The sequence below is a fragment of the Echinops telfairi genome, unplaced genomic scaffold (genome assembly GCF_000313985.2).
Source record: "Echinops telfairi isolate 266 unplaced genomic scaffold, ASM31398v2 ScPeMD7_23;HRSCAF=83, whole genome shotgun sequence".
Lineage (NCBI taxonomy): Eukaryota > Metazoa > Chordata > Mammalia > Afrosoricida > Tenrecidae > Echinops > Echinops telfairi.
In genome coordinates this window covers 87,435,257-87,449,966 of record NW_022103920.1, presented here as the reverse complement: position 1 = coordinate 87,449,966, position 14,710 = coordinate 87,435,257, and the positions used below count along the sequence as shown (strand labels likewise).

Sequence of the window (14,710 nt, the reverse complement as noted above, 5' to 3'; positions counted from 1 at the left end):
GGCCGCCGGCCCGGGAGCACGCTCGCGCATGCCCAGTGCGCCCGGCGCGCCTGCCTTCCCGAAATCCACCCCGTGGGTTCGCGGCGGCGCTGACGTAGCCGGCTGAGCTCGCAGGGAAACTGAGTCCCGGGAAAGGACTCGCTAGCGGACGCTGAGCAAAAGGGGGGGAGGGGAGAAGTGTGGGGCACAGCTCTGACTCTTGATGCCATGGATGGCTGAGTCCCAGTTTCTGTTTGGGGGACCGGTCGGGGTCCCTGACGGTTCCAACGGGAACCTTGTTTCACTGATTTCTATTTGATCCCACACCCTGGAGGTATCCGACCATAAAGCTTACGGAGATGATGAGAATTTCACGGTGGGATACCGTGTGCAAATATATGTTGTGTGAACTCGAAGGCTTCTTGAGTGGAGGTGTCCACACCAGCAGTATTGGCATGACTTGGGAGTTCGTTGGAATGCGGTCTCTGTCCCCTAGCCCAGACCTGAAGAATCAGAACCTGCATTTTAACAAGATCCCCAGGGGATTCCTCTACCCGCTGAGTCAGCATCTGCACTCTTAACAAGATCTCCAGGGGATCCCTATGCACATTAAAGGGTGAGAAACACTCTGCTAAGAATATTTGACCAGGGAAAGTATTAACTATAGATTTCATGCGGAAAGGAGGTTGCTAAACAAAGTATACAATGTGATTCAAAATGTTTTAGGCACATGTCCCAGAAACCAGCGGCAAAGTGTGAGGATGGTTATTTGTGGATGGAGGTATTGTAAATTACTTTTCTCTTTCCTCCACCCTGTTGCGTGATTTTTAGGAGTTTGTTTGCCAGATTCAATAAAGAAAAAAAAATGCACTGTTTATCTGAAGTTCAAATTTAAAGGGTACCTACTAAGCCCTGCTTTATAATTCCAAATTACTTTTGAAATTAGGCAAGGGAACAAATGTAAAACTGAAAAAAATTAGGATAAGCTTGCTGGTATATAACTGGTAAACATGATGACTATTTCCTCTTTAAAGCAAAGGTCTGCACACACTCTCGAAGGAGGCAAACATTAGTATTGTCTGTGAAGCTATCCTGTAAGCTAATGGCAAGGTCCACAGTTCAAACCCACCAAGAGCTGGACTAGAGAAAAATGAGGCTGCCTTCTTCCATACAGCCTCAAAGACCACTAAGAATGTATTCTAAAGCACTGGTTTCGGCCTTGAGTTTACACGGCTACATTAGAGTACACCTACGTTATCAATTAGTCATAAAGTTAAGTCGTGGAATGAATCAGAAGACTTGGTTTGAAGTCCGAGCTCAACCGATATGGGGCTGAATACCTGCCTGGGCCTAAATTTACCTAACTTTAGAAAGAGATTAAAACAAAATGCTCACCTACCTTGTTGGAGTGGGGCTCGAGCACAGGACCCTACTCTGTAACTCCTAAAGCCCCAGGGAAGTCTAGAGTATGTATTGTTCATTAATAAGGAGTGCAGGAGCCTTGGGGGTAGGATTGGGGTGAGGGACCAGCATTCGTCAAGGGCAAGAATTGGTGTTTCCTGACACGTCTACAGTTTTACTTGAGACTGATACATCCTCATCCCAGCAGGGAATCGTCTGGAGGAGATTCGGTAAGCTTCTCGCCACTCCCAATGTCCAAACCAAACAGTGTGCTATTGGTTCATAGCTGCAGTATGGGAGCAACAGCTTCTTCTGCCTCCTCTTTCTCCCATGGAGCGAACCACCAACCTTGCAGTTAGTAGGCAAGGCCCAACCCACAGCGCCACCCGGTCCTGGGACTTGAAGTTCTTTAAATCTTGGAGCTCTAGGATCTCTCCCTGTTGTCCTCCGCAAGGCAGGCTGCCCAATCTCCGCAGCCCGGCGGCGAATTCCAACGTTGCGACGCCATTGGTTGGAGAGAGGCCTGATTGGCAAGGGCCCTGGCCAATAGGAGGACAGTCTGTCCGGGCGGCTGCAGTCTTAGAGCCAGTGAGGCCTCGGTCTGGGTTTAACCTCGTAGGGAGAGATCGCAGTGCCTGGGAAAGTTGTCGGTAGTAAAAGTGCCACGTCTGCTGCGTAGTCATGAACTTGCCCGAAGCTGTTGTCCCAAAGTCTTAACTCTTTGTAGTCAGGGTCCCTTTCTCTGTTTGTAGGGACTCTCTCCTGTCCTACTAACATGAGACTTCTCGCATGGAACGCGGTCCTGACTCTCTTAGTCACTCCTCTGAGCGGGGCTCTGATCCCTGAACCAGAAGTGAAGATCGAGGTTCTCCAGAAGCCATTTATCTGCCAACGCAAGACCAAAGGGGGAGACTTAATGCTGATCCACTATGAAGGCTACTTAGAAAAGGACGGCGCCTTATTCCACTCCACGTAAGTAACTGTGCCCCACAAGTAAAATGACAAGAATCCACCCTCCCTTTAGCTCCTGAGCTGCAAAGAGTTGTTTCTCTTATAAAACGCATGCAGAAATAGCCTATTTACTTTTGGGGGGGAAAGGGAATTGTTTAAAGCCAGTATTACAACACATGCGGAGACCTTAAAAGGTCTTTCTGGAAACATGTGGCCTGAATAAAGCTGTTTCATTTATTACAAAAATCAGGACTAGAAGCCTTGAGACAATACACAAATAGCGAAGTCGTAATTAGACAGTAAGAAAAGCGTAAAGGAATTCACAAACTCCATTCTTTAGGGAAGATTAGTCTGTTCAATTTTGTTTTATTTGGTGTATTTGCCTAAAACTGCCCATAGCAACTTTATGAGCAAAATACACCTTCACTTATTTGCCTCTTGAAGGCTGTGCAAATGTGATCCCATTGATAGATGACATTTAGCCCTGGGCACCAAAAGAAAAATCCCCTGCTGTGAAATCCATTCCTACTCACCGCAATCCTATTTAGGGTTTCTGAAGCTTGTACATCTTCACCAGAGCAGACAAATCTAGACACATTCCATGATTTTCCATACTGATGGGCTGGCTCCTTTTATAGAATCCAGAGACTTCATTGATGGCCGTGGCTGTGGGCGTGACTCTGGAAGGCCAATCCCGAACCTGCAGTGAGAAGTTTTCAGGTGAAACCCAAACTCGCTGCCATGGAATCGGTGCTGACTCACAGCGACCCCACAGGACAACTCAGAACTGCCCCTGTGGGTTTCGAGACAAGCTCTTTGTAGGGCTAGAGAGCCCCATCTTTCTCCCCCGGAGCAGCTGGTAGTTTCAAATTGCTGATCTTGCAGTTGGCCACTCAATGCATAACCACTACACCACCAGGGCTCCTTCAGGTGGCCACACAATCACTGTTTCTGTTCTACAAATAAAGAAACTGCAACATGGGAACATTTTTACAGGTGCAATGATTTCCCGTCAGGCATTACGTCAATTCACTCCGTTCCGAAGGATTTATTGAGCATTTTCTTTATGTTCAACCCTTTGCTGGGTACCAGGCATTCAGAAATGTTGCTTCTACTCATCGTCATCTATGCCTGTATCCATCCACGCCTTCATTGAATGGCTACAGCTCAGGTGTGGGAGAGGCAACCATGATTGAGAGTGGGACTTGTCATCTAGCAGCCACATACAGTCTACAGGTAGAGGGCAGGAGACATGTGAATAGCTCACAATACAGAGTCCAGAAGGCATGAAGTGCTCGCACAGGGTAATGGAGCCTGGGGTTTGCTGTGCTCTGAGAGGTGGGAAAAGAGTACCTTTTAAACTGTTGAGGAAATAAGTAACTGAGCCTGGGTCTGAGTGGGGATTTAGGGACAGCCAGTTCACCTGTTGGAGCTGTGGGTGTGCTGTCAGCTAGGATCGCTTGCCGGTGGGATAGAATGCTGCCGTGCCCCGACCCCTGCTATCGTGGGCATATGGATTCACGTGTGCTGGCAGTCAATTCTCCTTAGGCTTTCATTCTTCCCACAGGAACCCACTCCCAATTTTTTCTGTTCTGTATCCTTGTGGTTTTCCCGGGACAGCATGGCCTTGGGGTTGGAGTTTGGTCTGTTTGAGGTTAAATACTGGTACACTTAAACCTTTGTTTCCTAACCTGTATGAGAGAGTAATCAAGGTGCTTGACCTCGTAGGATCACTGTAGCATCAAAAGAAGAGACTACATCAGACATAGAAAACACCAAGAAAAACAGTTGTTGCTTTTCTGATAGTTTCCTCTGCCCTGCCCTAGCTGAGTCAACTGTGTAAAATTTGCATCAAGAAAGATGAAATTTGCATTGACTGAAATCAACTTAGGATACAGTTGATTCCTATGGGTGCAAATAAAGTTGTTGTTGTTGTGAGGTGCCCTCGAGTCCGGTCCAATTCATAGTGACCTTCCGTGCAACAGAAGGACACACTGCCCCGTCCTGCTGCATCTTCACAGTTGTTCCTCTGTTTGAGCCCATCCTACAGCCATTGTCCGTATTAACTTCCCATCAAGTAATTGTCTATAGATTGGGTGGGCGGGTAGGCGGGTGGGAAACATACCATGGCAATAAAAAATAAAATGGAGAGTTGCAATATGTGTTCTTTCTATCGCAGTCATAAACATAACAATGGTCAGCCCATTTGGTTCACCCTGGGCATTCTGGAGTCTCTGAAAGGCTGGGACCAGGGCTTGCAGGGCATGTGTGTGGGAGAGAAGAGAAAGCTCACCATTCCGCCTGCGCTTGGCTATGGAAAAGAAGGACAAGGTAAGACCCCTTCCCCTTTTCTTGCTTTAGCAAGAGCGTGCTTTAGGTCCAGAGAATGAAGTTAGTACAACTGCTTGCATTCCTTTGGGAAATGTAAGCATAGCTTAGTTATCAATTAAAATGGTCTGCTAAAATAAAGTCGAATCGTCTCTGAATTGGCCACCCAGCAGGGATTGTAAAAAGGTCCTGGAGCCCTGACCTCTGTTCACCATCACCCATTTGTTTTGCCATTATTCCATGCAAGTACAAAAGGGCTTGGAAACGTTTGGAGAGGGGGAATTTCATTGTCTTTTAATGCCATTTACCGATAACTTTTTTAAAGCCACCTCGTATCGTAAGTCGGACATTTAAAACACAGGCCGTTAAATGCAATTTTAGATTTACCCTCTGAGACTGGCTTGCAACAAACTATAAGCTCTCATGGGGTTCTGTTCTTTTTTATTTTAAAGTGTATTGATAAAGCTTTGATGATCTATTTTTAAAAGCAGCAGGTGACATAAGAAGGTTTTGTTTCCTCTGCGCCACAAAGCTGAAGTAAGCAGGCTAGCTGGCCTGGAGGGCTCTGGGCCAGTTCCAGAACAGGCACACACACCTGACCTTTGAGTGGGACCAGTGCAGCATTCTAAAGGGCTGTATCAAGAGGCCCTAAAGGAGCCCTGCTAACTTAGTGGGTTATGAATTGAGCTCCTAACTGCAAGGTTAGTGGTTTGAACCCACCAGTCACTTCCTGGGGAAAAGATGAAGCTTTCTGTTCCTGTAAAGATTTACAGCCTCTGAAACCTGCATCTACTGTATCCTATAAGATCACTGTGAGTTGTCATCTACTTGATGACCAAAATAAACGAACCTACTGCCATTGAATGGGTCCCGAGACAGGATGGAACTGCCCTTGTGAGTTTACAGGACTGGAACTCTGCACAGGATTAGAACACCCTTTCTTTCTCCTGTCTCTATCACCAGACCAACCAAACTCACTGCCGACCCTGGCGGCCCTAGATGACAGCAAGTTCTAAAGAGATCACTTTATCCTGTAGCTCCTACACTGAAAGTAGTCTGCGGGGAATAATTCAGATTATCAGGAGCAAGATTTGTGAGCAGGGATGTTCAGCAGTGCATTGTTTCCAACAGCAAAAAGTTGGAACCAGTCTATATGTGTAATAATAAGGGTTTAAAAAATAGTAATTCACTGCCATCAAGTTGATTCCAATGTATAGTGACTCAACAGGACAGAGTAGAATTGCCCCTGTGTTTCCAAGACTGCAACTCTTTACAGAAGTAGAAAGTCTCTTATTTTCCCCAAGGTGCAGCTGGTGGTTTCAAACTACTGACCTTGTGGTTAACAGCCCAATGAGTAGCCACTATGCCACCAGGGTTAGCAAAGTAAAATATAAAGGAACTCTGGTGGTGTCCTAAGCTAAGCATTGGACTGATAATTCCAAGGTTGGTAGTTCAAACCTACTGCTGCTCTCTGGATTGAAAGATGAGGCTATGTACTCCTGCAAAGATTTACAGTCTGAAAGCTAGAGAAGCAGTTCTACTCTGCCCCAAAGGGTCAATATGGGTCAGAACTGACTCCATGTCAGTGGGTGGAAATAAAATATAGGCCAGTTACGAAAACTGGAATCCTCAAAGATTTTTTAAAAGTGTATATAAAATTCATGATATAATGTTATATATCCATATAGAAAATAAAGCTGTCATATATTTACTAGGACACTAAGCATTGGAAGAAAATATGTATACACAACAGCGGTTGGTGTAAGATGAAAAAAGTAATAATTTATAAATTATCCAGGGTTCATGGGAGGGAGGGGATAAATGAGCTTGATATCAACCAAGGGCTCAATTAGAAAGAAAATATTTTTAAAATGATGGCAACATATGTACAAATGTTCTTGACACAATGGATATATGTATGGATTGTGATATGAGCTTGTAAGAGCCCCCCAAAAATGATTTAAAAAATAAAATATGTATACACAGAAAATAAATCCCAAGGAAATAAATTAGAATATTTATTGGGCTGTGGGACTGGACATTATGCTTTAATTTCTGGTTCTATCTCATGTATATCTTTCATAATGAAGAACAAGTTAGGTGTGTTCAGTAGTTGTCAGAACCACACAGAGAACGCCAGTGACAGTGATACAGTATCAATAGTGGGTCTTTCCTTACCATTTATAATGGGATCAGAATCCCAATTCCTAGTTTCCTGAGAATGAAAATGAAAATGCCATATATGAAACATTCTCCAAACTCTGCCACGGAGTTGATTGCGAGTCATAGCAGCCCTGCAGGCCAGGCTCGCGCTGCCCCTTGTGCATTTCCCAGACTAACCACCCGGTGGAAAGCATCGTCTGTCTCCCTCAAGGTAGCTGGCGGTTTCAAGGTGCTGACCTTGCAGTCAGCAGCCGAATGCGTAACCACCGTTCCAAAATTGAACTCGCCGTGTAAATCTTATGCCTAGAGAAGGATTTACTAACCAACTCCAAGTCTTACGTTATTGTAGTCAACTGTGGAGAAGAAAGCCATGGATCTAAAAAATGTTTCTCTGTTGCTTACACATGCCCTATGACTTTGTTGCATCTTCACTGTCTCGTTTTTATTTAATATCTATGTATAGTACGAGTTCATGACTCTTCGCCGCCGTACTATAGTGAACTCAAGTTTAATCATGATAACCAGTAGTGATTTAAGTTTGGTCATTTCCTTTGCACTAAGTGTCATGAAACGAATTCTTCTGCCACGTCTCCAGCGCTGATTCTGTAGTTTTTAGCACCGCGCTTGCATGCCTTCTTTGGAGAGTGCCGGTGTGGTCAGCCACCCCTAGTGCATGCCCCCTCTGTCTGGATGTGGACTGCTAAGCTTCCTGCGCAATGTAAGTGTGGTTCCCTTTGAGGCACACAAATGCTCTTTCATGGACATGCTTGGAAATAGGTTGAAATGTTTGTTCCAAATCTGTAAGTTAAATGTGACTGTAAGGAAATGCTTTGAAACAAATTGTTTGTACTTTCTTTTTTAGGTGTTTAACAAAGCTCTTTTAACTGTCCAAGATTTTTCTCTCCCACCTCAGGAATTCATTTTCATTTCTCCCTTACCCACCCCCACCCCAATTCCCATGAAATCTTTTAACCTCTGTAAAATATTTTCCAAGGGTAAGTAAAAAAGTGTCGCTATATCATATATGCCTGGGTTCATTGGGAACAGAACCTGTTATAAACATATGACCAGGGGATGACTCCAGACCAGTTTTCTCTGGAATGTGCTTGTCTCGATATCATAACAGTGCCTTCCAAAAATGACAGAGTCCAAGCGCAAGTGGCTTCTAAGGGGATCTGCTGGGCCAGTGAAATTCAAAGCAGAGAGGTCACCTCCAGAGGACATGGCAGCGGGGTGAATCAGAAGGGGTAGTAATCCTGACCGGTTTTCTTAGTGGGCACAGGGTGAGCATGGGGATGCATCAGGGAGATGTTTTAAGAAAATTGAAAACTGCCTTGGTGGGAAAAAGGACAGGAAAGCTGCACCAAGGAATTTTTTCCATCATGACAGTGACCTGCTCGTACTTCTAGGGTAGCAAAGCCGCCCTACAAAGGCAACAATATCACTGAGTGACCCTGTTTTCTTTACCTCCATAGCTCTGCTCTTGTCCCTTCAGGCTGCTTTTGATTCTCACAACTGGGAAAAAACAAAAACAAAAAACATTTAAAAGGAACCCAATTTGAGCCCCTCAAAAAAGCCCAAACTACTGTTTTGACGTGGTGTAAACAGGAGAGTGCAGACGTCTTTGGGAAAGGCGCGGAGAAATGGAAACGCCACTTCAGAAGTGTATCGACCTAGACGAAGGCTATGTTGGTGAACTTCACGTTTGATGTTTTTGTTTAACAAAGGTTTCCATTATGGTGTCCCCATCCTTTTTCACTGACCCTCATACATCAGAGGAGAGGTTTCTTAACGTTTTGAAATTTTCACATTGCTTTCTAAAGCCTATAAAAGAATTACTATGTCTAAGAAATGGTCATCATGAACTTATGATCTGACCAAATATGCATGATACAATTGATGTATGGATTGTTATAAGAGCTGTGAGAGCCCCCCATAAAATGATCTTTTTAAAAAAAGTAAAATTCTTAAAAATTACTTTAATATTCGTTTTAAAAACCCAATATCTACATCATAAATTATTTTATAAACTATAAATAATGAATAAAACCATCCATGCCAAAGTAAAAAAAAAAAAAGGAGCTTATGGTTTATCATGGATACTGCTAAGTATTTGTTGTGGTTCATTGTCTTTTATCCTCTCAACAGGCTCGTGAGTATACTAATATTACTTGCATTTAAAGATGAGGAAAGAGACTAGAAAAGGTGAATTATTAGCTTCACCCGTGAGCCACCTGAGCATACTTCATTACGTTTGATTGTCTCTCCCAGTGGTGGAAAGGACAATTCTAGGCAGACGTACATGAAGATGCTGAGTATTAGAATGCCACATAAAGGGAGTCCCGCACACTTGTTTTGCTTCGCAGTACAGATAAAAGCCGCCTGTGGAATCCATTAGGAAAACACTGGGAATATTGCGAGAAGACAACATGTGACACGGAGACAGGAAGTAGGCGCATGCTGTTAGGAAAATGACGCCAATGCACTCGGGCCATCCTGAGTTGCCACAAACCTTTAATTAGAAGAAAACACAATGTCTGGGAAGTACAACAGAGGGAAGTGCAATGGAATGGGTGCAATACAGGGCAGGGCTTCCTGTCTTCTGCATTAGTGATCGTTTGTAATATAGTGAAATCGGAATTCTCTAGAGCACCCTCAACACCAGGCATAACGGGTAATGTTTCTTTCCCTTCTGGGGAGAAAACCTGTACAACAAAACAGACACCGGGTTAATCATTTCTGCATGTACAGTTCCGGGACACCAGTTGCTTTCCTCGAGTTGTGCCATTTCCAGGCGGTTGTACCATCGTAGCTCAAACTGCCCCTCAAGCTTCTCATTCATCCATTCGAGTTCCTGCTCTCCATTTGATCACCTTTTATATCTATTCTTTAAGAGACTATAATGCTTAATGCAGGCATTCTCTTCTAATTAAGCTTAACATTTGAGGCAAAGAGGACTTCAGAGGACAGTTTGGGTTCAAGATTTAAAGTTTTGGGGTTTTTTTCTTCAAAGTAATAATTTCAGGATCATCTGACTCCTATGGCTCCAGAGATTCTGGATTCTATGAAAATTTGAACTTCTTATTTAAGAAGACCTGGTGGCACAGCAGTTAATGCTCAGCCGTGAGCAGCCCAGGTGGCATAGAGGGTTATGAGTTGGGCTGCTCACCAAGAGGTTAGCAGTTCAAAACTACCAGTTGTGCCTTGCGGGAAAGATGAAGCTTTCTGCTCATAAACAATTGCCGTCTCAGAAACCCACAGGGGCAGTTCTATTCTGTCTTTAGGATCCCCGTGGGTCAGAATGACTCGGTGGTAAGCTTGATTTTGGCTTAACCACGGTGGCATAGTGGGTTTCTTGTTGGAATGCTCACTCCAAGGCCAGTAGTTTGAAACCACCAGGCTTCCGACATCCATAAAGATTTATAGTCTCAGAAAACCACAGGGCAGTGCCACTCTGTCCTATAAAGCCACTATGAGTCAGAATCAACTAAACGACAGTGAATGTTTTAACCAAGACCCACCCGCTGTTTCTTAGGATCAAAAAATGTATAGCCTTAGAAACCCCTATGGGTCAGTTCTACTCTGTCCTACAGGGTCGGTATATGTTGAAATCTACTCCACTACAGATTTTGTTTTGGAATACCCTATTTTTTTTTAATTTAATACTTAGGCCATTAGGCACATCTCTCTCTCTCTCTCTCTCTCTTTTAATTTGAAAAGCAAAAAATAGATTCATATTTACTAGGCCACATGATTCCTTCATCTGGGCATTTATGACAACTCCATGTGTGTCACCTTAGAACTGTGCCCAGAGGGCTACCAGTGGCTGTTCAGAACAGCACCAAGCCTGTCTTTCAAATGCCTCGTGCAAGAGTGCCTCTCCCAGGTGCCTCCTCTGGGTGGACTGCCACCCCCCACTCTTTGAGTGAAATATAATTCTACTACACATCACTTCACCATATTGCACAATCTTGAGCAATGTCTTCCTAAACTACAATGAAAAGAGCATTCTGTCTTTTTCTAATGTACTTTTCCTCCCCCCTCTCCTCATGTCAGGTAAGATTCCTCCAGAGAGTACATTGATATTCAACGTTGATCTGCTGGAGATTCGGAATGGACCAAGATCCCATGAATCCTTCCAAGAAATGGATCTGAATGATGACTGGAAGCTTTCTAAAGATGAGGTGACCCCCCCCCACCCCCTTTCTTGATAGCACACTTTCCAGGGATCTATTTTTCAAGAAGCTTGACAGGTTCAAATAAAATGCTATTGATAAGTTTTCTTAGAACAGTGATGTCTTCAAGGTTGACAGTTTTACAGGAAATCACAGCCGTCTCGTGTTTTCCTTTTTCTGCCCAGTGCTTCTGTTGTTGCTAAGCACCCTCAGGGCGATTTTCAGCGCCTAGAGACTCCAGTGGAAGTGCCCATCAGGCTCTCAAGGCTATAATCTTTATGAGAGCAGACGGCCAGACATTTCTCCCATGGAACTAGCTGCTGGGTGGGTTTGAACTGCCAACCTTTCGGTTAACAGCCAGCAGTTGGACCATTATGCTACCAGGCTCCCTTCCCCAAGCCCAGGGCTCACCACACCGTGCTCTGGCCTTGGGTTTTGGAAAGCTCCGCTCTGCCGAGATAGTTCTTATTTTGGAGTTAGTATATAATGAAAATAGATGTCTCACCAAAGGGTTCCACGCGGACACTTTCCGTTGAGCACGGTAGACTGGCTGTTAAACGTGTCTTGGCGATTTCCTAGCGATTGACAGAAAGCCGTTTCGCCTTTGGATTGGTTCTGGCCAATATGTAGGGTGAGGAGAGGTTTCCACAGCGCAAGACCTCTCCCAGGCCCCTCAAAGTCCTGGCCTGTGGGTACAGAGAAATCGGCAGTGGTTTCCCCCAGCAGTTTCGGCTCCCGCAGCCATGGCTGCAGACATATGTGTACCCCTTTGCTTTTTCCCACCCCTCCCTCCTGGCCTGGCTGCTTCCAAAGCAACGCGAGCCCCCTCGTCACAAGTCACTGTACTGCCTCGCTAGTGTTGCTCCCTTCCGGCGCAGCCCACGGCGGATGGACGCACAGGCCCCAGAATCACCTGTGAAAACACAGACTACGCTCTTCCTCCCCCATTCCCTGTGCCCCACCCCACCACCTGACCTTCGGATTTGATCGGTCTGCCGGGGGGATGCAAAAATTTCCATTTCTAACCTGTTCCCAGGTGATGCTGCTGCCGCCGCTCCCCAGTAGACAGCCGAGCTTTGAGACTCATTAGAGTAGAATTAAAACACCCACTGGCGGCGGCGTGGATTCTGGTTCAGGGAGACCCCGCGTGCATCAGCATAGAACCGTGCTCCGTAGGGCTTTCAATGGCTGCTCTTTCAAAAGTAGTTTGTCGAGACTTCTTTTCCAAGGCACCTCTAGGTAGACTGGAACTTCCAACCTCTCACTTAACCAACTGAGCACTTCACCACTGACACCCCCTAGGAAGCCCCTCCGTGCCCTGAAACCACCAGCTGCCCTCCAGAGGAAGAGGAGGCTCCCTGCTCCTGCATGGAGCTCCAGTTCTACCCTGTCCTGTGGGGTCACCTTGAGTCAGAATTGACACCATAGCAGTGGGAGGTTTTTTCCTTTCTTTTCAACCCTCTCTCTCTTTCTCCTTTCTTTCTTTCAGTCCTGCATAGAATAAACTATGGAAATAGCCTCCTTTCCCTCGGAAGAGAATCAAAGACTCCCCTCCGAGGCTCAGCGCTGGAGTCACAGTGAAGTGAGGGCTTGTTAGACCTTTCAGGGATATTAGGGCGCCGGTGATTTTCTGTATTTTTTGGAAAACAGGACACATGCCCTTCAGGACTGAGGAGCAAGAATAGTACTCCCATTGATAAATTACTAAATCAGAGAAGGAGATAGAAATTAAAGAATTAAGTATCCTACAGACCAAGGGTTCAGCAAACTTTTGAGACAGAAGTGCCAACCCCGTCCTTCGTTACAACTTAAAAATTATTTGAGAAACAAATATATTTTTACAAACAAATGAAATCACCATTATCTGAAGGCTGTCCTTTAAGCAAAACGGTGATAGTCTTATTTTCATTTTCAATTTTACTTCAGAGCTACATGCACATACCAAAGGGCGGCACGTGGCTGGAGAGCCACAATTTGCTATGGGAGCACAGAAAGAACCCTGGTGATGGTGGTGTTTACATGTGCGTTGGTTAACCACAAGGCTTTTGGTTCAAACCCACCGTGGGGTGCTGAGGGAGAAATAAAAGGCTGTCTGATCCCGTAAAGATTTATAGTCTTGGCAATCCCTCAGGACATTTCTACTCTTCCTGTATGGTTGTTCTGAATCAGAATTAACTTGATGGCCATCGGTGGCTTATAAAGCATGGATTAGCATGTATCTTAACAGGGGCACATAGAGCGTGTATAAATCATAGGGAGGCAAGGATGAGTGATTAAGATGAGTTGTCGGAGAAGGAGCGGCACAGAGCAGGTGGTTATAGGAACCATAGTCATCCTAACCATGGTCATGTTTGCTTAAGATACTGCAGGTGTTTCTGGCGGCCCTGCATGCGATGGGCTTCAAAAAAATCATAGAAAAATGGAATCAAAAGATAATGGAATTTTCCCATGAACTCTTGAAAGCGTCTTTGTATAATATTTTGGGTACAAAACAAAATAAGTCCAATTGCCAGTCTTCGCCAATTTTAAATGATGTGTTTGTTTTGTTTGTTTGCATGATGTGTTAAAGGTAGCAGTTAACTCTAAACTTTTGGGATTACTTCCCCTCACTGGTAGTAAATATGTGTATGATTTATAAATAAAGATACTTGTACACTCCTGCTATTTACATTAATAAAAAGCCAACAAAAGAAAAACGCTTTAAATAAGAAAAAGACCAATGCAAACTAGAGTTGTATTACTTCTTTTTCTCCTCACTTGAGATCAACGTTCTCATCCCCTGGGGCCCCTGGTAGCCCAGGCTGGAGAGCTCCTTTTGTAAAGAACAGAGGAAGAGTTCTCCCTTCCCCTCTCCACTTCCTCACTTAGAAGAAGAGATGTGAATATCTGCTTATCGAAGGTCTATTTAGATGTTATATTGCTTAATGTAAACTTGAATCAGTATAGTTATTATTATAACTTCTTGCAAGGTATTTGATTTTTGTATTTCAAAATAGACCTCTTGGCCTTTTATGTCTTGGTCAATTGCACCCATTAACACCCCAACTCATTGTCATTGGGTTGATTCTGATACATAGCAACTCCATAAGCGCCCAACTGCTGAATTGATTGCCACTCATACCCACCCTTCTAAGACAGGATAGAACTACTCCTGTGGGTTTCTAAGACTGAGATTAGAATAAAACAGCCCCTGTGTGTTTCTGAGACTGTGAGTCTTTAGAGCCGTAGAATGCCTCACCTTGCTTTGGCTGAGCAGCTGGTAGTTTTGAACTGCTGATGCTGAGGTTTGCAGAGCAGTTCAGCCTATCACCACTAGGTCACCAGGACTCCTGTACCAGTGAAAGGAATGCTCCCCCTCCATCTATGCTGATCAGTTTAATTCTGTTGTTGAGTGGCATTGACTCCCAGCGACCCTATGGGGCAGACTAGAATTTGATGGGCGAGCATCTTTAAGGAAGCTGGTCTCTAGGTCATTTCTCCCAAGGAACTGCTGGTGGGTCCCAACTGCCAGCTGAGTGCTTAACCATGGGGCCACTAGGACTCCTTGGTTTAATTAGATTCTAATGGCCAGCGAATGAAGGCGTCGTGTATCAGCTAAGCTGTCATGAGCCACGGAGTCACAATCTAACGCCACTAACTTTGTCACATTGCATGTGTTACTACTGATCCTTGGCCCTGTTTTCTATCCAAGGCAAATCTTAAAATTTTTAACT

The 14,710-nt window shown here is 44.7% G+C and overlaps 1 protein-coding gene across 1 annotated transcript in view; it reads left to right on the top strand.

Moving 5' to 3' along the window:
- The first annotated feature begins 1,996 nt into the window (after window positions 1–1,996).
- The window catches only part of FKBP14 (FKBP prolyl isomerase 14), a 15,161-nt gene continuing 2,447 nt past the window's right edge, over window positions 1,997–14,710 (top strand). The window contains exons 1-3 of the mRNA XM_004702753.2: window positions 1,997–2,352; window positions 4,511–4,662; window positions 10,879–11,006. Coding sequence (XP_004702810.1) covers window positions 2,156–2,352; window positions 4,511–4,662; window positions 10,879–11,006 — 477 coding nt within the window. The 5' untranslated portion in view covers window positions 1,997–2,155. The remainder of the gene's footprint in view (window positions 2,353–4,510; window positions 4,663–10,878; window positions 11,007–14,710) is intronic.